The sequence below is a fragment of the Tachyglossus aculeatus genome, chromosome 9 (genome assembly GCF_015852505.1).
Source record: "Tachyglossus aculeatus isolate mTacAcu1 chromosome 9, mTacAcu1.pri, whole genome shotgun sequence".
NCBI lineage: Eukaryota > Metazoa > Chordata > Mammalia > Monotremata > Tachyglossidae > Tachyglossus > Tachyglossus aculeatus.
This window is the reverse complement of record NC_052074.1, coordinates 25,000,289-25,026,520: the sequence shown is the minus strand read 5'-3', so window position 1 is coordinate 25,026,520 and position 26,232 is coordinate 25,000,289. Positions and strand designations below refer to the sequence as shown.

The 26,232-nt window shown below is 48.9% G+C and overlaps 1 protein-coding gene across 1 annotated transcript in view; it reads left to right on the top strand.

Moving 5' to 3' along the window:
- Window positions 1-25,582, top strand: part of ALK (ALK receptor tyrosine kinase) — a 364,842-nt gene extending 339,260 nt beyond the window's left edge. The window contains exons 17-29 of the mRNA XM_038750862.1: window positions 138-236; window positions 513-665; window positions 2,883-2,987; window positions 3,738-3,924; window positions 6,617-6,707; window positions 6,827-6,891; window positions 7,920-8,049; window positions 10,679-10,776; window positions 12,215-12,307; window positions 14,957-15,058; window positions 18,817-18,951; window positions 20,530-20,620; window positions 24,096-25,582. Of these exons, the coding sequence (XP_038606790.1) occupies window positions 138-236; window positions 513-665; window positions 2,883-2,987; window positions 3,738-3,924; window positions 6,617-6,707; window positions 6,827-6,891; window positions 7,920-8,049; window positions 10,679-10,776; window positions 12,215-12,307; window positions 14,957-15,058; window positions 18,817-18,951; window positions 20,530-20,620; window positions 24,096-24,803 (2,057 nt within the window). The 3' untranslated portion in view covers window positions 24,804-25,582. The remainder of the gene's footprint in view (window positions 1-137; window positions 237-512; window positions 666-2,882; window positions 2,988-3,737; window positions 3,925-6,616; window positions 6,708-6,826; window positions 6,892-7,919; window positions 8,050-10,678; window positions 10,777-12,214; window positions 12,308-14,956; window positions 15,059-18,816; window positions 18,952-20,529; window positions 20,621-24,095) is intronic.
- Window positions 25,583-26,232: the final 650 nt, after the last annotated feature.

Genomic DNA, 26,232 nt, shown 5'->3' with positions numbered 1-26,232 from the left:
CAAGGTTCTGGGCCCGGGGCAGACCCGCAGTCTGGCTCACTGCTCACCCCTCTCCAGCATGCCGTCAATCCCTGCATGTGTTTTGTGGTGTTGGGCGTTCGCCACGGGATGTTAAACTCCTCTCTGATTCACCACAGGGGGTGACGCGGCTATGGACAATGACCCCGAGGTGGACGGGGAGGATGGGGTGTCCTACATCAGTCCACTGGGCATCCTGTACACCCCGGCTCTGAAAGGTACCCCTCCCCCGGCCCCAACCACAGCCAGCCCCCGCCAGCCTCAGGACGACATGCGGCCCTGGCCGGAGGAGCCCACCATGATCCACTGTGAACAGGAAGACACCCAGCCCAAACAGGCAGCCATGCACGCATGCACAGATGTCATGTTAGAGAAATTCACCTGCCCCCCTGCCACGGGAGCCCCTCCCAGGCCCCCAGAGCACAGGACGGCTCCCAGATGCCCAGGGGGCTTGGCAGGAGGGTGACATTTTCCTGGCTCTTTTGTTCCTCCAGTGATGGAGGGCCATGGGGAGGTGAACATTATGCAGCACCTGAACTGCAGCCACTGCGAGGTGGACGAGTGCCACTTGGACCCCGAGACCCACAAGATTATCTGCTACTGTGATCACGGCACAGTGCTCGCTGAGGACGGGGTCTCCTGTATAGGTGAGTAGGCCCCGGGGAGGGCCAAAGGCAGAGGGTCAGCAGGCACACATCGGCGCTCATCCTGGCTTGTGGCAACTCATTTCCATAATTCCTCAGTTCCTCAGTTCCTCTCCCCATGTCCCTTACCCCACCACCAATAATAATAATTGTGGTATTTGTTAAGTACTTACCATGTGTCAAGCACTTTTCTAAGCCCTGGGATAGATGCAAGGTAATCAGGTTGTCCCACGTGGCGCTCACAGTCTTAATCCCCATTTTGCCGAAGAGGTAATAAGGCATAGAGAAGTTAGTGGTTTTCCCAAGGTCACACAGCAGACAAGTGGCAGCTGGGATCAGAGTGTTTGTCTTCTTTGCAGAAGAGGTAATAAGGCATAGAGAAGTTAAGTGGTTTTCCCGAGGTCACACAGCAGAGAAGTGGCAGCCGGGATCAGAGTTTATGTCCTCTGACTCCCAAGGCCATGGTCTTTCCACTAAGTCACATTGCTTCTCTAGTAGAAGGGTAGAGAGTGCCACTCCTGCTGGACAGACTCTCCAAATAAAAGCAGGAGCCCTACTGACTCTCACTAACCAGGGCTGCCAGTTTTCTGTTGCTTCCAGATTATGGATGCCCAACTTGGAGGGGTCCCTCCAGGATGGAAAAGCCCCAGCCATGGAACTGGGGAGGGGCAGGGGAGCAGAAATGTTCCAATCGGCTCTGACCCCAGGAACCCCACAGATCCCACCTGGAGCAGGCTACTCCCTGATTCAGTCACTAGGAACAGGAGCAGAGCAGAGGACCGGAGACCCGGCCAGTCCCCGGGGACCTCTGGAGAGGCAGGATCCATTATTTCAGGTTTCATCCGGCCCCGGCGGGGCCTGTCTCTTGGCTAACCCTGTTAGCAGGCAGCATTGGAGAATGCTGGCTGGGCAGGAAGCAAAACCCACTGCCGGGGAGGTACCTTTGGAAAGAGCCCGGGCTTGGGAGTCGGAGGTCGTGGGTTCTAATCCAGGTTCCGCCACTTGTCCACTGTGTGACTTTGGGCAAGTCACTTAACTTCTCTGTGCCTCAGTCACCTCATCTGGAAAATGGGGATTAAGACTGTGAGCCCCACATGGGACAACCTGATTACCTTGTATCTACCCCAGCACTTACAACAGTGCTTGGCACATAGTAAGTGCGTAACAAATACCATTATTATTATTATTATTATTATTATTATTATTATTATTATTATTGTTATTATTATTATTATTACCTGGGGAGCAAGAGAGAGAGAGGCCACGTCGAGGAGGGAAGCAGATTGACTGTATGTGCCAATGGGGTGGGGGGGTGGTTTTGGAGAGGCAAGGCCATGTAAGTAGAGCCATTCATGATCATCTACAAATCTATCAGTGTGGCACTAATACTGTCCCAGAGACTCCCACTGATTGGATTACTATGTGCAGTCATTACTCTCTTTGGGCCAAGGGTGCCAGCCAATTTTAAATCATACCAAGGGAACTCAGCCTGCTATTCTGATAATTCCAGCACTATCTGGTTGGTCACAGCTGCTCCTGAGAGAGTCACGCTGCCTTAGAGTCACTTGGTGCCTGCACGGATCATCAGTCAATTAAGCAACCGTATTTACTGAGCGCTTACCTTGTGCAGAGCACTGTACTAAGCACTTGGAAGAGTAAGCTTGTCCTCTACACTGTAAGCTCTAGGCAGAGAACATTTCTTCTGATTCTGTTGTATTATACCCTCCCAAGCACTTAGTAGAAGTGCTGTGCACATAGCTCAATAAATATCATTGATTGAGTAATACAATGCAACTGAGTTGATAGGCACATTCCCTGCTCACAACAAGGTTAAGGTCTAGACTTTACATCACTCTCATGAGCAGTATGACTATCACTGCATTTTTCAGAGGGGGTGTTTCACTTATTGGTTTTGCAGCCACAGAAGGGAAAAAAAAAAAGGTTGCAAAATTGAGAGGGTGGGTTCTAGAATTTACCAGCTTCACACGGGAATTCCAGAAGTCCACACCTAATAGAGTTGCAGTTCTAAGTTAAGGTGATTTTCTAAATGGGGGTGGTGGGGTGAGCTCAGGTGGGAGAGGTGGAACTGAAGGCCTGAAGGAGCTGGAGTTCCCAGCCCCGGTGTGAGCACCCCAGACAGATGTTCTCGTTGACTCTGTTGAGAATCTACCTTGGGCCACTGATAGACGCCCCCGGCCCCTTTCTGCCACTGTCTTCCAGCGTCTCCCACAACGTCCCCGCACCTGCCCCTCTCACTAATCCTGTCGGTCGTGACTTCTGCCCTCGTGGCTGCCCTGGTCCTGGCCTTCTCGGGGATCATGATTGGTGAGTCCCCTGGGGCCCGGCCTGGGTCGGAGGGAGGGACTGTCACAATGTGGGCTCCTGGCTCTTTGCGTGCGTGTGTGTGTATGTATGGGCGCATTTGTGTGCGTCTGTTTGGGTTTTTTTATATTTTTGTGTCTGTGTGGGTTTTGGGGATTTTTTTGGTATTTGTTGAGTGCTTACTATATGTCAAACACTGTTCTATGCACTGGGGGAGATACAAGATCTTCAGGTTGGATACAGTCCCTGCCCACATGGGGCTCAAGTTGGAGGGAGAAGGATTTAATCCCCATTTTACAGATGAGGGAACTGATGCTCAGAGAAAGTGAATGACTTGACAAAAGTCCCCTAGAAAATAATCGGCAGAGTTGGGATTAGGACCCAGATCCTCTGGCTCCAAGGCTACTTTTTCTGTGTATGTACATGTCTGTATAGATATGTGTGCCTCTGTGGGTGTCTGTTTGTGACAAAAGTCCAAACACGTCCCTCATGTAGATCAGAGCCATCAGAGCCACCAGGGAGAAGCAGAAGGTCATTCTGGAGGGAAAAGTGAGAGAGCAACTCCTCCCTACCCAAATGTATTTATAGACAGAACGTGGCAGGCAGAAAATCAAATTCCCATTTGCTTAGTGAGAGTTCCTGCAGTTCACCAACGATCCAGAGCCTAGCGAGTTGTTTGGCGTGGGGAGGGAGGGTGGAGTAAAGTCCCCTCTGCCTTGGCCTGTGAATTTATCTCTGGCTGTGTTCCTCCAGTGTACCGCCGAAAGCACCAGGAGCTCCAGGCTATGCAGATGGAGCTGCAGAGCCCTGAATACAAGCTGAGCAAGCTCCGCACTTCCACCATCATGACCGACTACAACCCCAACTACTGCTTCGCGGGCAAGACCACGTCCATCAGCGATCTGAAGGAGGTTCCTCGCAAACACATTGCCCTCATCCGGTAAGCCCCGCCCTTCCCGCTGGGAATGGACTGTACTTCCAGGTCTGGAGCAGTGGTTGGGAGGGCCACGAGTTTTTGATCAAGCTCATAATAATAACTAGGGCAATTGTTAAGGGCTTTCTCTGTTCCAAGCACTGGACTAAGCGCTGGGCAATGTACTGTTATCGGGAACACCTCTCAAAATCAGGGTGCTGGAGTCACCTGAGGTAGATTTGTGGGAGATGGGGTGGGCCAGGCTCAGTTAAAATGACCCCAGTCCTCCCAAGTCAGTCAGCCAATGCTACTGAGGGCTTCTAGCAGCTACAGGTGGCAACATTCATTCATTTCATTCAATCGTATTGACTGAGCGCTTATTGTGTGCAGAGCACAGTACTAAGCGCTTGGGAAGTACAAGTTGGCAACATATAGAGACAGTCCCTACCCAACAGTGGGCTCTCACAGTCTAGAAGGGGGAGACAGAGAACAAAACAAAACTTATTAACGAAACACAACTCTTTGCTCCTGGCTGGGGCGACCTTATTCCTGGGATACGTTTGTCGAGTCAGCGAATCTGACAGGGCTGTGGATCTGGGATTGCTGGAATCCGATCCATGTGGATCGGATTTAGGAATCTGATTGCCCCCTCACAGCTTGGGAACACTAGGTGAAGATCCAGGGAGGCAATTCAGACTTTCCCTGTCTCCATCCCAAACCTAGGAGTGTTCTGCAGACTCACACCCAGGGCCAAGGCAACCAGTCAGTTTTCTTCTGGCAAAGAATACAGGGATTTCTTGGAGAAGTGAAATTTTGATCCAAAGCTGAGGAAAAACCCCTCCGGGTGATACTTTTCCTCTTCACCTCCCACTACCCATTTCATTTCTCTCTCCCCCTTCTTTTCCCACCTTTCTCTTCCCCAATATCCCTTTTCCCTACTCCCCCCAGGTTCTCTCTCCCCACATTGCTCTATCCTCTTCTTCTCTTTCCCTGCCTCTCTCTCTCCTGCATTCCTTTCCCCCACTCCTCACTGCACCCTGCTTCTCTCTTCCCCAACTCTCTTCCCCCACATAAAATTTATCCTGCTTCTCTCTGCTGTGCCTCTCTTCCCTGACCTCTCTCCCCACTTCTGTCTCCCCCTGCTTCTTTCTCCCCCTGATTCTCTTTTCCTTCACCTCTCTTGCTCCCACTTCTCTCTTCTCTTGCCTTTCCTCCCCACCTCTCTCTTCCCCCACAAATTATCTCTTTCCCCCCTCCATTCTCCTGCTTCTCCCACCTCTCTCTCCCCCAACTTTTCTCTTTCCTCCGTTTCTCTCTCCCTGTCCCCATCCCTACCTCCACCCTCCACATCTCACTAGCATTTGCAGGATTCATCCATCAGTATAATCAAGTTTTGACTGAAATAAGGTCCTGTCCCTCCCCACAAGGCAGAATAAATGAGAGGGGAGGAGGAGGAAGTAGGTTTATGAACCGTGACAATCAATGCCTTCATCCTTGTCTCGCCATGGCTGTTTGAAGCGCCCTCCCACCCCACCCCTCCAGTGCCCTGCAGAATGTGTTGTGCTGAGACTTGTGGGGAAGGAGGGACTGATGATTGCTGCTGTCCCCTCGGAAGCCAGGAGTGACCCTGCTGGAGCTGCCCAGATGACCGCTTAGCAGTGGGCAGTGCCCTCTCCGACCCCTCAACCTGCCAGGCAGCAGAGAGGACAGGAGCCAGGAAAGGTCAAACCAGGGGTGGCCATCCATGCTGCCCAGAGGTGCCCTGATCCTGCCTCCTGCCATCCCAGGCCCACAACACTGATGTTCACAGCTGTATCCTGTACTATTTCCCTTATTTGTTCTTTATTTTAGTTGCTACCCTCCCTCTAGACTGTCAGCTCCTTGTGGGCAAGGATTGCACTTATCAACTTTGTTGTACTCTCCCCATAAGTGCTCATGAATACCATTGTTTGATCGCTCAGGCAATACAAATGGCCTGCATTTGAAAACCAAACTGCCAACCTCTAAGGCAAGGTTTGGGGCAGGGTTTAGCCCAAGAAAACAAAGGCTCCGGTCCAAAATAGTCTGTGCCACTGCACTTCAGCTTTCATATCTGTTGCCCTTTCCCTCAGCTCCCTCCTCTCTCTCCTCCACCCGTCTCCTCACAAACAACTGCCAAAGTCTGGGTTCTCTGCCATGTTTTTAAATTGGTCTGTGTCTGTGTACACATCGTTCTCTCTTTCTCTCTCCCTCCTGCCTCCCTCTTCTCTCCCTCTCTATCCCCTTCCCCTCCTTCTCTCTTTTCCCTTCTCCCTTGCTCTCTCCTCCTATTTCCCCCCTCTCCCTTTTGCCCTCCTACTTCCCCATCCTTTCTTCCCCCCCTCTTTTCTCATCTCTCTTCCCCATCTCTCTTCCCTCTTTTTTCCCCTCTCCCTTTCCTCTTCCTTTCTTTCCTCTCTCCCTTTCCCCCATATCTTTCCCCCCTCCCCTTCCCCATCTCTTTCCCACCCTTACCCCTCTCCCTTTCCTCCTCTCACTCCCCACTTCCTCCCATCCCATTTCCCCCTCCTCCTTCCCCCCGTCCCTTTGTACTGTGGAAAACCTCTGATCTTACCCATCTCTCAACTCAGAGATGCCAGCGGTTCAAACCGTATGTGAGTGAAAAACGAATCTGCTTTCTAATCCTGGGAGCGACGGCGACGGTCCACAGCTGTCTTGTTTTGTCTTCTCTCCTGTGCAGGGGTCTGGGCCACGGTGCCTTTGGGGAGGTGTATGAAGGGCAGGTTTCTGGCATCCCCAACGACCCCAGCCCACTGCAGGTGGCAGTAAAGGTAAGAAACAGTGCCCCTTCCCCCCAGCTCCATCTTGCCCAGCAGAGTCCTGAGGTGGTGTTCCTTTCTGGGGTCCTTCCCGCTGCCAATAACCCAACTTCTCTTTCCCTCCCCTCCAGACGCTGCCCGAGGTATGTTCAGAACAGGATGAGCTGGATTTCCTCATGGAAGCACTTATCATCAGGTTTGGCAACATTTTCCAGGGTCCCCCACCTCTGGGCAGTCTTGGGCTGAGGTGGCCCATATGACCTCCAACCCTGCTGCACCATCTCCACTGTTTCCCTGTGCCCCCCAACTCCTGGGCTTCAAGTTGCCCTTAGGAAAAAATCCCCAGGATCGTTGGTCTGGCTGACCCCCAGGGGTCTGTCCACCCCAGAGGTCCCCTCTCCCCCTCTTCAACCTTCAAGATGCAGGATGTGAGGGCCCAAGAGGAGCCCCAGACTCACCCTGGGAAATCGAAATCTCCACGCGATAGCAGCCACAGAGAAAATGGCCAAAAGTGGGGTGTGTCTAGTGGCAGTGACAGGGGCAGCAGCAGGAGTGGCGGCCTTCCCTCACCCACTGCCTCCCTGGATCGTGGTCTTTCCTCTTTTTTTTTAATGGTATTTGTTAAGTGCTTACTATATGCCAGCCACCGTACTAAGCACTGGGGTGGATACAAGTTTGGACACAGTCCATGTCTCACATGGGACTCACATTCTTGCTCCCCATTTTACAGATGAGGTAACTGAGGCACGGAGAAATGAAGTGACTTTGCCGAAGGTCACACAGCAGACATGTGGCAGAGCCGAGATTAGAGCCCAGGTCCTTCTGATTCCCAGGCCCATGCTTTCTCTACTAGGCCATGCTGCTTCCCAGAGGCCATGCCTCTCCAACTGATTCCTTGGCTCCTGGCCTCCCCTTGCCCATGGCCCCCACCCCATCACTGCTAAGACTCTGTTGTCCTGCCTGTCTGCCACCCCCCTCCCCATCTGAAATCAAGCCATCTGAGGGTCTCGCCTCTCGTTTTCAAGCGGCAGCAATCTGAGATTCCCCCTTCCGAAATGGGGCTCGGAGATCAGGTTTGGTGGCCTTATTTAAGGCCTCCCAACAGCATGTCTCACAGCCCTTGTGGGCAGGGACCCTCCTCGCCCCAGTTTTTTGGGTCCCAAGATCCTCCCTCCTTTTCGATCCCCAAGACGCTCTGACCACGGCCCCTTCTTGTCCCGGCAGCAAGTTCAACCACCAGAACATTGTGCGCTGCATCGGGGTTAGCCTGCAGGCCCTGCCTCGCTTCATCCTCCTGGAACTCATGGCTGGCGGGGACCTGAAGTCCTTCCTCCGTGAGACCCGCCCGCGCCCGGTAAGCTAGAGGCCCGTTCCCTTCCTTTGCAGCCCGGGCCCCGGGAGTGGGGAAGGAGCCATCTGAAGGTGATGTGTTTGGAGCCTGGGCTGGAGCCAGTACCAGAGAAATGAGCAGCCCCATGAAGGCCCGGATTCCTGGGTTCTGTGAACACATACCCAGCTCCTCCCAGCAGGAAGGCAGAAAGGCCAGGGGGTCGAAAGAAATGTAATGCCCTCCGCCTCTGCTTCCCATTCTGTTTCCCAGGAACATTCCTGGGGTGGGGGACGCCCTGAATGTGTCTGCTTGCTGGAGCCGACATTAGTGATCAATCAATCAATCAATAGTATTTATTGAGTCCTTGCTCTGTGCAGAGCAATGTACTAAATGGCTCCACCACTTGTCAGCTGTATGACTTTGGGCAAATCACTTCACTTCTCTGTGCCTCAGTTTCCTCATCTGTCAAATGGGGATTAAGACTGTGAGCCCCATGTGAGACAACCTGATCACCTTGTAAATGCCCCAGCACTTAGAACAGTGCTTTGCACATAGTAAGTGCTTAATAAATGCCATTATTATTGTTATTATTATTACCCCGGCACTCAGTGCTTGGCACATAGTAAGCACTTAACAAATACCATCATTATCATTACTAAACACATGGGTGAGCACTGTAAAGTTAGTGACCTCATCCCGGCCTTCGAGGAGCTATCTAGTGGGAAAAACAGACAGTAAAATAAGCTATAGGAAAGAGGAAGAAATAGCATAGAGAGATATGTACATAAGCGATATGGGGAATAGGGGTCCCCGAATGCTTAAGCAGCTCAGAATTTCAAGAGGGATAGGGTGAGGTGGAGTCTAATCAGGGAAGGCCTCCTTGAGGAGATGTGATTTCATTAGGGACTTGAAGATGGGGAAAATGGTTGTCTGTCGGGTATGAAGGGAGAAAGGATTCCAAACAGGAAGGAGATCATGAGAAGGTCAGTGGTGAGAGAAAAGAAAAAGAGGCCCAGGGAAGAGGTGGGCATGAGAGGAGCAAAACTGGGGAGCTGGGATGTATTAGAAGAGGAGCAAGAATAAATAGTGAAAAGAGAGCTGACTGAGTGCCTTAAAGCCAATTGCAAGCATTTCTGCTTAATATAAAGAGGAATGGGCAGCCCCTGGAAAATTTTTATCAGTGTTTTAGAAAAATGATCCAAGCAGCAGCGTGGCATATAGACTGGAGAGAGAACAGACTTGGGGCAGAGAAATCAGCGAGAAGGCTGATGCGGTTAGTCAAGTCAGAGTAAGACAAGTGTCTGGATCAACGTGGTCTCAGTTTGGAAAGAATGGGGTAGATTTCAGAATGGATGTAGAAGATGAATCAACAGGATTTGTTGACAGACTGAATATGGGGGTTGAAAGAGAACAAATCAAGGATGATGCCAAGATTAAGCTCTTGAGAGACAAGGGAGTATGTGAAAGTTGAAGTGAAAGTGAAAGTTAAATGGAGGAGAGGATTTGTGTGGGAAGATGAGGGGTTCAGTTTGGGATATGCTGTGCTTGTGAGATATCCATGTAGAGATGTCCTGGAAGCAGAAGGTATTGTGAGAATGCAGAGGAGGAGAGAGTCTTGGGAGTAACAAGGTAGATTTGGGACAGCTACCTCATAATAATAATTGTGGTATTTGTTAAATGCTTACTATGTGCCAGGTACTGTATTAAGTGCTGAGGTAGATACAAGGTAGTGGGATCAAACACAGTCCCTGTCTCACATGGGGCTCACAGTCTTAATCCCCATTTTATAGATGAGGTAAGTGAGGCCCAGAGAAGTGAAGTGACTTGCCTAAGGTCACACAGCAGACATGTGGCTGAGCCAGGATTAGAACTCACATCTTCTGACTCCTATGCCCATGCTCTTTCCACTGGGCCATGACAACTTAGCCTTGGTGGGCAGCTCTGGCCACAGAGACCAAGCAAACACAACATCACCAAGACATGATGTCATGAGGGCCCTTCCTTTCTCTCCCCTTCTGGTCACACTCATTCCTTCCCAAACCCCCCCACCCTGGGCTGGTCATCCCCGAGTGTCCATTGCCCAGTCCCAAGTCCTCTGTACCTGTTACCTGTATATATGTATATATGTTTGTATGTATTTATTACTCTATTTTTTGTACATATTTAGTCTATTTATTTTATTTTGTTAATATGTTTTGTTCTCTGTCTCCCCCTTCTAGACTGTGAGCCCACTGTTGGGTAGGGATCGTCTCTATATGTTGCCAACTTGTACTTCCCAAGCGCTTAGTACATTGGTCTGCACACAGTAAGTGCACAATAAATACGATTGAATGAATGAAAGTCCTCTCAAAGCCCTGGGGCCATCTCCTTAACAGTCAGACTGGTAATTGAGGGGGAGATGGCCCCCAGCCTCCCTCTGCCTGACTCAGACGTGGGTCACAAGTAAGCGGGGGCCTGTAGTAAGGTTTTGAGGGAGACGGGAGGGAGGTGGACCCCCTCCCTGGGGATTCAGGGGTTCGGGCATACTCAACCAGATAGCAGTCAATGTTGTTATGGGACAGGGTGGCCCCATCCTCCTGTCTCCAGTGTCCCAGGCCCCCAGGGTCCTGGAGGGGCTCTGGGTGGAGTGCTCACCTGTCTCTTCTCTCCTCAGAGCCAGCCCTCCTCTCTGGGCATGCTGGACCTGCTCAATGTGGCACGGGACATCGCCTGTGGTTGCCAGTATTTGGAAGAAAACCACTTCATCCACCGGTGAGTTAGTGTATCCGTAGCGTTTTCTTGGTAAAAATATGGAAGTGGTTTAGCATTGCCTCCTTCCGTATAGTAAACTTGAGTCTCTGCCCTTGACTCTCTCTCCCATGCTGCTGTTGCCCAGAGCAGGTGGGTTTTGGCTAGGAATGGAATGGTGATGCCTCTGCTTGACTCTCCCTCCCATAGCCAAGACTGGTAGAGTACTGGAAACTCTCCAGGTCCTGAGAGGGGACTAAGCACTTGGGAGAGTACAATATAACAGTAAACAGTAACATTCCCTGCCCACAGTGAGCTTACAGAGACTTAAGCAGTAAATAGTCACATTCCCTGCCCACAGTGAGTTCAGTAAACAGTCACATTCCCTGCCCACAGTGAGTTTAAAGAATTTGGGCTGTTGGAAAGACTTGAGCACCGTTCCCCAATTTGGCTAGGCCCTGGACTCTCAGGGGGTAAAGGAAGAGGGGAAGCTGCCTAGCCACTGCATAGCCCAGAGCCTAGCCAAGCAGAGGCCGAGGAAAAGGGAGCTAATGATACTTTAAACTGCTCACCTTTCTTTAGACTTTATTTCCCACTGATGCTCAGGAGATAAAGCTGGAACAATAATAAAAATAACATAAACCTGGCACCTTCCTTGGGGCCTTATCAGAGGCTCAGAACAATCCACTGCCTCCCCACCACCCTACCTCGATTTTATCTATGAGCTCAGGTACACAGGTAAATATTTTAAAATTCCAGTGAACTGTCAGACCCTAAGACTTCAGTCGAGCTTAGGTGGGAAGAGATTGGGATGGTCAGTGAAGGCCCAAAATTCTAACCCCTGGTCTCCAAACAAGCTTCCCCTTTATTCTCACTCCCCTCCCTAAACAGCCATCTGATGTTGAAAGTTCACTCACAAAAGGATTTCCAAGAAACACTTTCCTGGGTTTTACAATCATCCCTCCCAGGAAGATCTTCTCTCCAGCTAATCTTCTCTCACTGCCCCTTGTTCTACCCTCAGTGGCATCTGTATCCTACCCCCAGCTCAGTCTCCCAAGCCCTAATTCCTTTCTTCTTTCTAATCCCCTAACCACTTTTTGTTCAATTCCTCTGAACATTCCCTTAGCTTCTCAAATGATTGAGCCCCAATCCACTCACTCATTTTCTTTCTCCTTCCCTTTTTCCTGGAAATGAAGGACTCAGGAGGAATTTAGGAGAAAAAGAAAATGAGAAGTGGAAATCAATTTTCTCTGGGTTTTTTATTCATTTTTCTTTACTGAGAATGAACTGGGAGACTAAGGGCCAATCTTCAGTACATTCTCAGACCAAAAAAATCTCTTATACTTGAAATATCCACCTAATCGAGGCAGTGGTCTATTTTTTTTTTGGGGGGGGCTGAAATTACATAGATAATTTTTAAAGGTAGAGGTGACCTTACACTTTCTCTTTTCTGACCTTCCAGAGATATCGCTGCCAGGAATTGTCTCTTGACTTGTCCAGGTCCTGGAAGAGTGGCCAAGATTGGAGACTTCGGGATGGCCAGAGATATCTACAGGTGAGGAAGAAAACAACCCTTATTACCTGGGACCACTTTCCTGGGGGAAAGCCAAAGAGAGCTGGACTTAGAGTGGCCTCACATCGGCATTCAGGAAAGTGCTCCAGTACTCAACCAGTCAATCAGTGGTATTTATTGAGTGCTTAGGGTGTGCAGAGCACTCTACTAAGCACTTAGGAAAGTACAGTACTCATAAATACTCATAAATATCGCAAGAAAGATGGCCCCTCAGAGGCTGGACTCTGCATGGCCTCAAGCCTGGCCTGGAAGTTTGAAAGCCTGGGCCTTCCACCTGCCTGATATTTAACACTGGGGTCAGTTTTTTTAAAATGCTTACTATGTGAAAAGCACTGTTCTAAGCGCTGGGGAGGTTACAAGGTGATCAGGTTGTCCCACGGGGGGCTTACAGTCTTAATCCTCATTTTACAGATGGGGTAACTGAGGTACAGAGAAGTTAAGTGACTTGCCCAAAGTCACACAACTAACAATCGGCAGAGCCGAGATTTGAATCCATGACCTCTGACTCCAAAGCCCGGGCTCTTTCCTTTGAGCCACGCTGCTTCTCAAGAGGGCAGTTAACCCCTGCCCTCTTAGCCCAAGAACTCCACGTTCAAGGCTGATGAAGTCTTGTGTTGAGGGATCCAGATGGGAAAGAAGAATCCAGGCACCTTGATTTACTGCCACAATGCAACTTGGATTCCCATCCAGGGTTTAGGAATGGCTGATTGGCAAGTGGGAAAAATACTCATTTCAGACATTTCACTCCCACTGTAATTATGGACAAGGACTGGCTAGTCTGGACCCAGTGGGGTGTGATAAAAATCTCATGCTTGTTTACAAGGCTCCAGTGACGTTCTTTGGACAATCAAAAAACAAACCTGAACCTCTGTGTTGGCTCTGCAGGGCTGCTGGTTTCCTCAGCGGGCTGTCAGCTGGGGCCCCAACACCTCAGCACATTTCTTTGAATCCTGTCTGATGTTGGTAGACAATAAGGTGGTGGAGGGGGGCTTGGTGGGGAGGTTGTAGTTGGGTGACACACTGAGAAAGCCCCACCATGTCATCAGTCAGTTGAATGACTGTGTGCGGAGCATTAAACTAAGTTCTTGGGAGAGTTCAACAGAACAGAGTTGGTAGACATGTTCCTTAGCCACAACAAGCTTCCAGACTAGAAGGGAATGCAATCAAGGAAAGCTTTTGAGACTACAGGAAATCCCAGGCCCATAGCTGCCTTGGGGGGACCCCATGGGAAGAATATGGTTCCAGGGCGAGCCCCCACAAGAGGGTACAATTAGGAGACCCTGGCGAGAAGCAGCGTGCCTTAGTAATAATAATAATAATAATGGCATTTATTAAGCGCTTACTATGTGCAAAGCACTGTTCTAAGTGCTGTAGCACTGTTCTAAGCACTGGAGGTAACTGAGGCCCAGAGAAGTGAAGTGACTTGCCCAAAGTCACACAACTGACAATCGGTGGAGCTGGGATTGGAACCCATGACCTCCGACTCCAAAGCCCGGGCTCTTTCCACTGAGCCACGCGCTGCTTCTCAATAGAGGCTAGAGCACAGGCTTGGGAGTCAATGGGACCTGGGTTCTTTTAGATTGTTGGACTGTTCTTTTAGACTGTGAGCCCACTGTTGGGTAGGGACTGTCTCTATATGTTGCCAACTTGTACTTCCCAGGCGCTTAGTACAGTGCTCTGCACACAGTAAGTGCTCAATAAATACGATTGATTGATTGATTGGGTTCTAATTCCAGCTCTGCCACATGTCTGTTGGGTGACTTTGGGCAAGTCACTTTAACTTCTCTGGGCCTCAGATACCTCATCTGTAAAATGGGGAGTAAATCAATCAATCAATCGTATTTATTGAGCGCTTACTGTGTGCACAGCACTGTACTAAGCGCTTGGAAAGTCCAAGTTGGCAACATATAGAGACAGTCCCTACCCAACAGTGGGCTTACAGTCTAGAAGGGGGAGAGAGTAAAAGTGTGAACCCCAGGTGGAACAAGGACTGTGTTGAACCTGATTAACTTCTATCTACCCCAGTGCTTTAGAACAGTGCTTTGGTACATAGTAAGCACTTTGCAAGTATTATTATTATTAGGGAGTCCACTCTCCCCACCACCCCCGCCAGTTCTCTAGGAGCCAGTTGGAATGCCCAGGTGTCCTCTAGGAATGCCCCACAACCGAGGGGGGAGCTGCCAGAGACCATCGTGGGAATGGTGGACCAGCTCCAAGCTCCTGGACTGGCCCTGGCAACCTTCTTAGCTGCCCTTGTTTTCAGGGATGAGGGCCAGGGCCTCTAGCAGGCTAATTTTCTGCTGCTAGGTGACCAGTTACTTAGATTTAATTAGCATCCGGCTGGATAGTCAGGGCGCATATCCGGAGCTTCCAGTGGCCCCAGGAAAGAGCGACTTTTCATCTTCGCATCTCTCGTCTGATGGTCCGCTTTGTGCCCAATTAAGGACACAGTTTAAGTTCTTAACTAAATGAAGCAACATTCTCCCACCCTCCGCTCTCCTAACCCCTCAACGAGTTTAATCCCTTAATGAGACACTGCCTGCATTGCTGCTACTTTCTCCCGCTGCCAAACTCAGCCCCCGCTCAGTGCCCTCTCCGGGATTGGGTTGGATTTTCTTTTTCCTCCCGCAGAGCAAGCTATTACAGGAAGGGAGGCTGTGCGATGCTTCCAGTTAAGTGGATGCCCCCCGAAGCCTTCATGGAGGGGATCTTCACTTCCAAAACAGACACATGGTGAGTCTCCTCTCTGTCCTCGTCAGATTCCCCTTTCCGGTCATGGCCTGGGGGGCTGCCGGGAACTCAGAAGGGAGGTCCAGCACGCTCACACGGCCTAAAATGTCTTCAGTCTGGGACCACTGGGGCTGACTGTGGGGCACACTGTTGCTAGGCATTGGGAGGCAAGGTTTGATACTGCCTTCCCAGGAAAATGAAGTTTAATGATGTCAGAGAGGTGCCTTGATAGCCAGAGTCACTTCAGGCATGAGGGGAAGAATAGAAATAGGGGAAGGCGTTGGATTCAGCGGTTAGTGGCTTCCAGAGTTCCCAAATGATGTCCACAAGTATCAAACTGCTTAACTTAATGAAGAAGCAGAGTGGCCAAGTGGAAAGGACCTGGCGTCAGAAGGATCTGGCTTCTAATTCCAGCTCTGCCACTTGTCAATCAATCAATCAATCAATCAATCAATCGTATTTATTGAGCGTTTACTATGTGCAGAGCACTGTACTAAGCGCTTGGGAAGTACAAATTGGCATCACATAGAGACAGTCCCTACCCAACAGTGGGCTCACAGTCTAAAAGGGGGAGACAGAGAACAGAACCAAACATACCAACAAAATAAAATAAGTAGGATAGAAATGTACAAGTAAAATAAATAGAGTAATAAATATGTACAGCCATATATACATATATACAGGTGCTGTGGGGAAGGGAAGGAGGTAAGACGGGGGGATGGAGGGGGGACGAGGGGGAGAGGAAAGAAGGGGCTCAGTCTGGGAAGGCCTCCTGGAGGAGGTGAGCTCTCAGCAGGGGCCTTGAAGGGAGAAAGAGAGCTAGCTTGGTGGATGGGCAGAGGGAGGGCATTCCAGGGAGGGCATTCCTTGTCTGCTGTATAACCTCAGTCAAATCACTTCACTTCTCTGGGCCTCAGTTACCTCATCTGTAAAATGGGGATTAAGACCGAGACCCATGTGGGACAGGGACGGTGTCCAACCCGATTTGTTTGCATCACTCCCAGTGCTTCACATAATAAGTGCTGGCACATAGTAAGCGCTTAACAAATACCATTATTATTAAGACCTGCAGAGATGGTCAAAACCCTTGCTGAAAGTCTTTTATAGGCATTGAATACCCCCCAACCCCTACCCAATCCTTTCAGTCTGGCTTTTTGTTTTTTGTTTTTATGGTATTCTTAAGCGCTTACTATGAGCCAGGCACTATACTAAGTGCTGGGTTAGAGCCAAGATAAGTTGGAAACAGTTCCTGTCTCCCATGAGGCTCACAGTCTTGATTCCCAGTTCACAGATGAGGTAACTGAGGCACAGAACATTTAAATGACTTGCCAAAGGTTACCCAGCAGAAAAATGCTGGAGTCGGGATTAGAACCCAGGTCCTCTTTCCAATAGGCTTCGCTGCTTATCTTCATCCCCATTTCACTGGACAATGCATACATTATACCCTCCCTTAATCCACTGTTCTTGTTATTACGGCATTTGTTAAGCACTTACTATGTGTCACGCACTGTTCTAAACACTGGGATAGATACAAGCTATTCAGGTTAGACACAGTCCCCGTCCCACACGGGGCTCACAACTTACCCCATGAAAGAAAGAATCGGGAAACTGTTGGAAGGTAAACAGTGGACTTGGATCTCATGAAACCTGAGTTCCAGTGTCAAAGATGTCCCTCACAAAATGACTTCTCAGCTTACTCCCTTGTGAGAGGTGGATGATCTCTATGATACTCCCACTTTTGGTAACCCCTGACTAAACCAGAAAAGGAACCTCTCTCAGCTGGGAGCCCAACCAGTCAATCATATTTATTGTGTTTTTATTGGATGCAGGGCATCGTACTAAGCCCTCGGGAGAGTACAACAGAACAAAATAACCGACACACTCCCTGTCCACAACAGCTTACAGTCTGAGGCGTGGGGAGACAGTGCTTTGGGTGGGAGTGGCGAATAAAGGGAGCAAGTCAGGGCCATGAAGGAAGTGAGAAAGGAGGAAATGAGGGCTTAGTTAGGGAAGCTGTTGTTGCTTCTGCTACTTAAAACTCCTCCCTCAGCAGAGAGGTGGCTTGCAGTGGCTGCCCTCAGCTGAAGTTTCTCTTACCTCCCCCTACTCCTCAGCTCCGGAAGAGAATGAACGTCTTGGGGTCTCTAAGCGTTTCTATCGGGTGGGGGAAGGAGGCGGGGAGAGTTCTAACAAGGAGAAGAGTGTCACAAAAAGGGAGGAAGACTCCTGATTTGTCTCTGAATCACTCTCTCCTACTCACCCTCCTTCCAGTCAATCAGTGGTGTTTACTGAGGGCCTACGGAGTGCCCAGAACTGTATTAAGTCGTTGGGAAGCACAACAGAAACAAGACACACATTGTGAGCCTCTTGAGTGAGGACAATCTCGAGCTAGTGTCCCCGGGCCCTGGGAGTCCCCTCCCCAATTCAGTGGCATTTATTGAGCACGTGCTGTGTGCCGGAGCACTGAACTAAGCGCTTGAAGAATAGATGGAGTGTGCAGAACAAAGAAGTGGCCTGGTCCCTGCCCACAAGGAGTTTACAGAATAGAGGAGGAGCTCATCGGCCTCCCCACACGTTCCTTTCTCCACTCTGAGCTCAAGAAAATATGGTGAGTCCTCACCAAGTGATTTGATCTCCCTAGAAGAAAGGGGCATCTCTCATATGTAGGTCCTTCTGTGTAACCGTTTATTTTTCTTGCTCTCTTTAAAAATATTTGTGTGTTTCCCACATTTGAGGGTAAGCTCCTTGTGGGCAGGGATTGCAAGGTCCTGCCCAGGCCACTTCTTTGTTCTGTATATCCCAAGACCCTAGCATGGATGCTCAGAGTCATTACTACTATATACAAGTGAAACCTCTTTCCTGAGGATATGACATTCAGAACAGGAATGTTTTCTAACTGGTGATAATCCAGGGCCCTGGGTTTAAGAGGGCCAGTTTCCTCTGGCTACCTAATGGTTCTTTTTACATAGAGGTTGTTTTGTAGAGATTTCGTTATATAGAGACTTTGCAAGTAGGGGTTGCGAGCCCATTGTTGGGTAAGAGAATAATAATAATAATGGCATTTATTAAGCGCTTACTATGTGCAAAGCACTGTTCTAAGCACTGGGGTAGATACAAGGTAATCAAGTTGTCCCATGTGGGGCTCACAGTCTTAATCCCCATTTTACAGGTGAGGCAACTGAGGCACAGAGAAGTTAAGTGACTTGCCCAGTGTCACACAGCTGAGAAATTGGTGGAGCCGGAATTTGAACCCATGACCTCTGACTCCAAAGCCCGTGCTGTTTCCACTGAGCCACGCTGCTTCTCTATTTTTTTTAATAATAATAAGAGAAGCAGCATGGCTCAGTGGAAAGAGCACAGGCTTGGGAGTCAGAGGTCATGGGTTCTAATCCCGGCTCCGCCGCTTGTCAGCTGTGTGACTTTGGCAAGTTACTTAACTTCTCTGTGCCTCAGTTCCCTCCTCTGGAAAATGGGGATTATGACTGTGAGCCCCACGTGGGACAACCTTAATTACCTTGTATCCCCCTCCCAGTGCTTAGAACGGTGCTTGGCACATAGTAAGTGCTTAACAAATACCAACATTATTATTATTATTATTAGGGATTGTCCCTATTTGTTGCTGAATTGCACTTTCCAGGCGCTTAGTACAATACTCGGCACACAGTAAGCGCTTAATAAATATAATTGAATGAATGAATAACCTTAAACAAAGTTCAGTCATTCAGTGGTGTTGATGACCTTATCTTCTGTTCTCTGCCCAGGTCCTTTGGAGTGTTGCTGTGGGAAATATTCTCTCTTGGATACATGCCCTACCCCAGTAAAAGCAACCAGGAAGTTCTGGAGTTCGTCACCAGTGGAGGACGGATGGATCCACCAAAAAGCTGCCCTGGGCCAGTGTATGACTTCTTTATTTGTTTTTTAACCTAAGTGTTTTGCTCCATTTTAAATTGCCTGCTAGGACAGAAACATCTTACAGGGAAAAGGAAAGCTCAGAGTGCTGATTGTTCCCTTATAAGGTGCTAGGGGATCCAAGAGTGCCTCTGACTTTGTCAGGTTAAATAGCTGCTCCTGTGCTAAAAAACAAGATAATACTAATTGTGGTGTTTGTTAAGTACTTACATTGTGCCAAGCACTGTACTAACGTGCTGGGGTAGATACAACATAATTAGATCCCACAGGGGCTCACAATAAGATGGAGAACAGGTATTGAATCCTTATTTTGCGGATGAGGGCACCTAGTCACAGAGAAGTGACTTGTCCAAGGTCACACAGCAGACAACTGGTGAAGCAGGATTAGAACTCTGGTCCTTTAACTTCCAGGCCCAAGTTCTTTCCACTAGGCCACTCTGCTTCTCATAGACCACACTACTTCACACATTTCTTTTTTGTAGTGTGTGCTGTTCTTAATTTGCAAGTTGTGTAACCATTGAGCATCTGAAAGCAATGTGACATAGGGGCTAGAGCATAGGCCTGAGAATCAAAAGGACCCGGGTGCTAATCCTGACTCTGCCACATGTCTGCAGCATGACCTTGGGCAAGTCACGCCACTTCTCTGGGCCTCGGTTCCCTTATCTGTAAAATGGGGATTAAGACTGTAAACCCTACGTGAAACAGGGACTGTTTTCAATCTGATTAATGTAACAATAATAATGGCATTTGTTAAGCACTTAGGACGTGCCAAGCATTGTTCTAAGCGCTGGGGGGCGGAATAAAAGGTAATCAGGTTGTCCCATATGGGGCTCACAGTCTTAATCCCCATTTTACAGATGAGGTAACTGAGGCACAGAGACTTAAAGTGACTTGCCCAGCCACACAGCTGACAAGTGGCGGAGCCAGGATTAGAATCCCTGACCTCTGACTCTCAAGCCTGTGCTTTCACTGAGCCATGCTGCTTCTCATCCCTTCTTGTATCTACCCCAGCACTTAGAACACATATTAAGTGCTTAACAAGTACCATAATTATTATTATCTAGACTGTGAGCCCACTGTTGGGTAGGGACCGTCTCTATATGTTGCCAACTTGTACTTCCCAAGTGCTTAGTACAGTGCTCTGCACACAGTAAGCGCTCAATAAATATGATTGATTGATTGAGTGATTATCTCTTAGCACTCTCAAGGCAAGGATAAAACCCTGGTCTCCTGGGCAGATCTGTGCCTCCCTCCACCCTTCAGTGTTTTCCATTGAGGTAGAGAGGCTTTTCTGTTTTCTTTTCTGTTCTTCCCCCTAGGAGAAGTGGTGACAGGCTTTACTCTCAGCTGTGAATGCCTCCACTCATTGCCACCATTCACTACTGCCAACAGCCCTTGACAACAGTACCCTGAGCCTAGATTGGACTCCATTCATTCAGTCGTATTTATTGAGCGCTTACTGTGTGCAGGGCACTGTACTAAGCGCTTACCTGAAGGTAAAAGGGGTACTGTATTCCATCTGTTGCTTCCTCCTGCTTATAAACATCTCTCTACTCTCCTTTTAGGTACCGGATAATGACCCAATGCTGGCAGCATCAGCCCGAAGACAGACCCAACTTCGCCATCATCTTGGAAAGGATTGAGTACTGCACCCAGGTATTTCATTCTTTTCACTGATATTCACTGAGGAAGATTTGGGTTGGACCAGCCAGAGGAGATCAGGTTAGAGGGCAAGGTGCCCTTACTAGGGCGATGTGTGCGTTGAGGGCCCTGGTTCAATTCTCTTGTAAATCTAAGTCCAAGGAATAAGGTTTTACCAAGAACTTCAGAGTAGTTAAAGCAAGCACCCCAAAACCTGGCTTTTGCCCTGGGAGATCTTAGTCAAACCACATCACTGCTTGGTTTTCCAAAGCCAAGGTGATTAGAAATCTGGTCCCTTGAGGCAGCTTAAGTGGGGAAGACCCAAAAAGGGGTAGGGGTTAGAGGAGGTAAAGAAGGGGGAAGCTTTAATGTAAGATGTCAATCCCTCAGCTGGCACACAGCCACTTACAGGCAGGACTGGAGTGAAGAGGTGGCAGTTAAGAAGAGGAAACCCCTGAACCAAGTCCCTGGAGAAGTCAGCTGCCAAAGGCAAGAAAGTTCATACTTGCTGTTCACTAGGAGAGCTGAGTTTCAACAGGGTAGGCTACCAGGGAGGGCAACCGCTAAGGGAAGGAGAAACCCGGGGTTTAAATTAGGTGGTAGATCAGGGCTAGGTGTTTATTCCTGGATCTAGTTTAAGAGGCTACTAAACCAAGTAACAGACCTTTTATATATTGGGTAACTGTATAAAGGCAGTGTCTATGTAATTGGTGTATATGGAACCTGCTAATTCACAGAGATGCACCATCACAGGAAAGAGACAGCCATACATCAGCAATGGTATTTATTGAACATATACTGTGTGCAGAGCACTGTACTAAGCACATGGGAAAATACAATACAATGGAGTTTGTAGACACAATGCCTGCCCCAAAGGAGCATACGGTCTAGCAGGATTTCTCAACAGCTAAACATGGTTTAGCAGAACCCCAGCTGCTTCTTCTGCCTTCTGGGGGTGCAGACTGACAGAGTCTCTTCCATCACTGGCTCTAAATTGCTGTGCCACCAGGACCCTAGAGTTAAAAACAGGGCATCCACCTGCACAGTAACCAGCATGCCAGAGAGAAAAGAGAAAAGAAAGAACAGAAAAGAGTAATGTGGCAGATCCCTTGATTTGGAGGTCTTTCCCAGGTCCGGCTTTCGGGAGGTAACAGTTTCCTGAAAAACTAAGCAAAAACAAGTTAGTGGTGATTTACTTACATCCCAAACAAAGGGGTTCTATAGGAATGGGAGAGAACAGGAAAAAGTCAGCTCTGCCAGGCTCAGGAAAGGAGAAGTGCTTCATATCCTGGCTTGCCCCTTTTCTCTCTCTCCCCTCATCTCTAGCCTACCCTAAGTAGACAAGGGGCAGCACTCACCTCGATATCTGGAAGACCCTAAAGCAAGAGGTAGAAGGGATCCTAACATTTTGGGACAGAGCTACTAAATTGGGATGCCTGGCCACTTACTCAAAACTGTATAACAAAACTGTTACCTTACCAGAGCCTGCCTCTTCCTTCACCAAGTTAAGAGGATGGATTAATGCATGCTTTGACATCTGATCTCTATTTCCTGTCTACACTGTGGTACCTCTGCCATCCCTTCCCTCCCCTAGGGATAAGGAAATTGCATCAGTGATGTATTCAAAGGGGCAGCACGGCCACAAGTCAAACATTCAAATGATCCTCTTAGCATTGAATTATCTCATTCTTTTCCCAAATTAAGTGGGAAAAACCAGGGTGAGTCAGGCACCTGCAGTTTCAACCTGCTAAGCCCAAGGTCTGGTCTGGGGAAGGGAGATGGGCAGAATGATGGCTCAAAATTAGGGATTCATTCCAGTTTGCAACTTGACCCAAGTGGTTTGCTCATCCTTAATTAAGCATAGGTTTTCTAAAAAGTCCCAGGATGTGAACATGTTGAGAGTGAGCCTGGCTATAAGAACTGAGTGCTAATCCTGATGTATGTTAGTTACAGAGAAGGCACTTACCTCTCTTCCTGGATTAGATTATGGGTCTCTTCTGCTGTTGGCACTTCGAATGCTTGATGTGAGAGCCTGAAAAGCGTAGGCAGATTTTTGGAGAGATTTCTTATGGAAGTTCAGCTCTGAGTCCAGCAATGGTAATACCCAACAAACTGAATATTTTTTAGGCTTCTTTCCCCTTAGACCATCCTGTATTCCCTCACCCCACTCACAGGGGTGAGTAGAAACGGTCTCTTGGGCAGATTCCCAAGCCAAACAAAAAGCACACACTACTTACGCACCCAGCCTCAAGTCTCCCAGCAAAAGAAAAGCCCTCTAAGTACTAGCTGAAAAATCCCACTTTCATTTGGTTGAAAAACTTTCCACCATCAAAGAACATGTGGATTTGGCAAATGTTTTTTAAATGAACAACTGACTGACCCTCACAGTCTCCACATAATGGGCTTTTTCACCTCCCCTCTAAACAGAGGCAATGGAACTGAAAGAAAGCCTTGCAGATAACCCAGAGCAGAAAACAGAATTGTACTGTCCCCCTGGAGTTGTGCAATCTCAAAAATGCCTGTATTTACACCATAATGCTGTAACCTGGTAATAGTTTAATGTGAGTGTAATCCCCTCACCCAGATGCTGTGAGAGAGCTAGATGAAATAGATGATAAAGAGATAATCTTATAAAATGCAGCTCTTACCATCCCTCCAGCATAGCTTTCAGCAGACATAATTGGCTGCTTGGTATCACATTTTCATTCCTAGACAAATGCTCTTAATAATTATAGTAAGTATGGCACTGATTAAGCGCTATGTGACAAGCACTGCACTAAGATAGAAGGTAATCAGGCTGGACATAGTCCATGTCCCACTCGGAGCTCACAATCTAAGTAGGAGGGAGTAGGATTTAGCCCCCATTTTACAGATGTGGAAACTGAGGAACAAAAATGTCAAGTGACTTACCCAGAGCCAGGATTTGAACCCTCCTCTAACTCCCAGATCTGGGCGGCTTCCTTCTCCCATGTGAAATGCTGAAGTGCCCGCTCAATGGCAGTGTGGAACGAAATAAAATGTCACGGCCTTGTAAGATGATGTCCTTTCCACATTAACTACCTGCAAGCTCCTGTCAGAAAAATAGATTGGAATCAGAATTTCATATGGATTTCTTAGAGGTCAAAAGTGTTTGAATTTAGCATTCAGGTAGTGAGTTAGACTTACTGTTGAGGAACGGGTTAAGCACGGGTTCATACTTGCTCCCCAAATCCAATATCAACAGGACCATCCATCCCCCTCCTCTGTCGGTACCACACCTCATGAAGGTTTGAGAGAAAGCCAGGATCCCAGCCAGGAGTCCACTTTTACTCCAGCTCCTAGGATAAAGGTGTAGTTGCTTCCAGTGGAAATCAGAAATAAGCCTCCCTAAAATGAGGATGGAAAGGCACTGAGGAAAGAGAAGAGGAGGTGGAGTCCCTTGGGCCTCTCAAAGCACACAAATGGTAGTAGAAGACGGAGTCCTCATCACTTTGTTTCTCTTCTACTGCAGGACCCAGATGTAATCAATACTGCTTTGCCAGTAGAATATGGCCCACTGATTGAAGAGGAAGAGAAGGTGCCCATGAGACCCGAAGATCCCGATGGAATCCCTCCCCTCTTAGTAGCCCCTCAGCAAGAGAAAAAGGAGGAGGGGTGGGCTCCTCCCGCTCCTCCACCCCTACCCACTTCTGCTGCCTCTCGCAAAGCAATGACCAGGGCGGCTGTGGCCGAACCCCCGCCCCGCGTCCGCAAGGGGCTGGCTGTGGAAGGAGGACACGTCAACATGGCGTATTCCCAGTCCAATCCACCGTCGGAGCTGCACAAAGGCCGGGGGTCGAGAAACAAACCCACCAGCCTGTGGAACCCAACGTACGGCTCCTGGTTTACAGAGAAACCTGCCACCAAACACAATCCCCCGGCAGAGAAGGAACAGCCGCCTGAGAGGGGAAGCACAGGTCATGAAGGAAACTGTCCTGTCCCACCCACCGTGGTGACTGGCAGGCTGCCAGGCTCCTCCCTGCTTTTAGAACCATCGTCCCTGTCTGCCAGCCTGAAGGACGTGCCTCTGTTTAGGCTCCGCCACTTCCCGTGTGGGAATGTCAACTACGGCTACCAGCAGCAAGGCTTACCCTTGGAGGCCACCAGCGGTTCGGGCACTGGCAATTACGAGGACTCCCTCCTTAGAAACAAGAGTAGCGGCTCCCAGCCCGGCCCCTGAGCTGGCTACGCTCTCGCTTCTCCCCCAGCTCTGGGGCCCTTGACTTCTGTGGTGGGGAGAGAGAGAGAGAGAAAGCAAACACCGCTACCTTTCGATTTGTGCCAACTCGCTCTAAAGTGCCACCTACAAAAGCCGTGGTGTCGGAATGCACGGTGAGGGTTGTGAGCCTGGGTTCTCCCCCTACTCCGGGAGAATATATCCTAAACAGAATTTGAGTGCTGACTGCAAGGCCCAGATTTGGTTGCATAAGCCTCCATGCATGGTTGTCCCGCACTAATGCCGTGTGTGCTCTGCTTCAAAGTAAGGGTAGACTAGCTGCCTCAGTGTTCCATAGTTTGGGTCGCCGGTGTTGTTTCCTTACCTCGTTGTTGTCATGTTCCATCCTGGGGAGCAGGGTTGGGGAGGGGCTGAGGGAGGGGTCCAGCATTGTTAGCTAGGGCATCATTTTCCTGAGACAAAAAAAAACGTAGACAATTGACTTTTATAAGTAAGTTAGGATTGAGGCATTTCCCACTGCACTAGCCCCTCTGAGGATACGGAAAGGCAGGAAGTGGCTAAGGTACTGGCGAAGAAGTTTTATACTGTCACTGGAAAGATGCTTCCAGTGGCAGACCAAACCAGTATAAAAATTCAAGGATGAAATATACCTTAACAAGCCCCACCCCTACCAGAAGAAATCACAAAGTATCAAAAGAGTTTGAGGTTCATTCACTCGTTCATATTTACTGAGTGCTCACTGTGTGCAGAGCACTGTACTAAGCACTTGGGAAGTACAAATCAGCAACGTATAGGGACAGTCCCCACCCAACAATGGGCTCACAGTCTAGAAGCCCCTTTGAGACTGAGAAGTCCAGGGGCTTACACCAGCATGAAAACAATGAAGCTTGTTTCTAGTTTTTAAATCCTCATGTGCGATAGCTGACTGAAGATCCAAAGAAATGTGCATAATTTTAGTAGCAGCAATGCACTGCCAAGGACTAAAAACGTATCCACTCAGAGGCCAGGTGCCAACAAGAAAGGTATCAAGTACTACTGACAAACATTGGGGCCTTGCAGTGAAACAAATAGAGCCATAGCAACTGGAGCAGCCTAAGACCTAAACAAATAGGGCATAAAAAGATGTTGAATCAGAAGCTCTCTTTTGAGCAGTTAGCCTCTCTTTCCCTCTACTCCTTCCCTGACAGGCCCTGTCTGACACAGGGGGAGGAAAGGGGTGGTTAACAAATTTCACCCCAGTCTTCTTCACCCAACACCACCATGAGAAAACTGTGCCTTTGTCTTCAGGGAAGAGACTAGTTTCCTACCACCTGTTTCAGAGGCCTGAACTGCTTCTTCCAAGGGTCACCCTACTTTTCTGTTCGCCCCTTTTATAAACTGGGTAATGAATCAGTCTGCGCTCATTTTCTGCAGAGGCTTTCCTTTGTCCCAT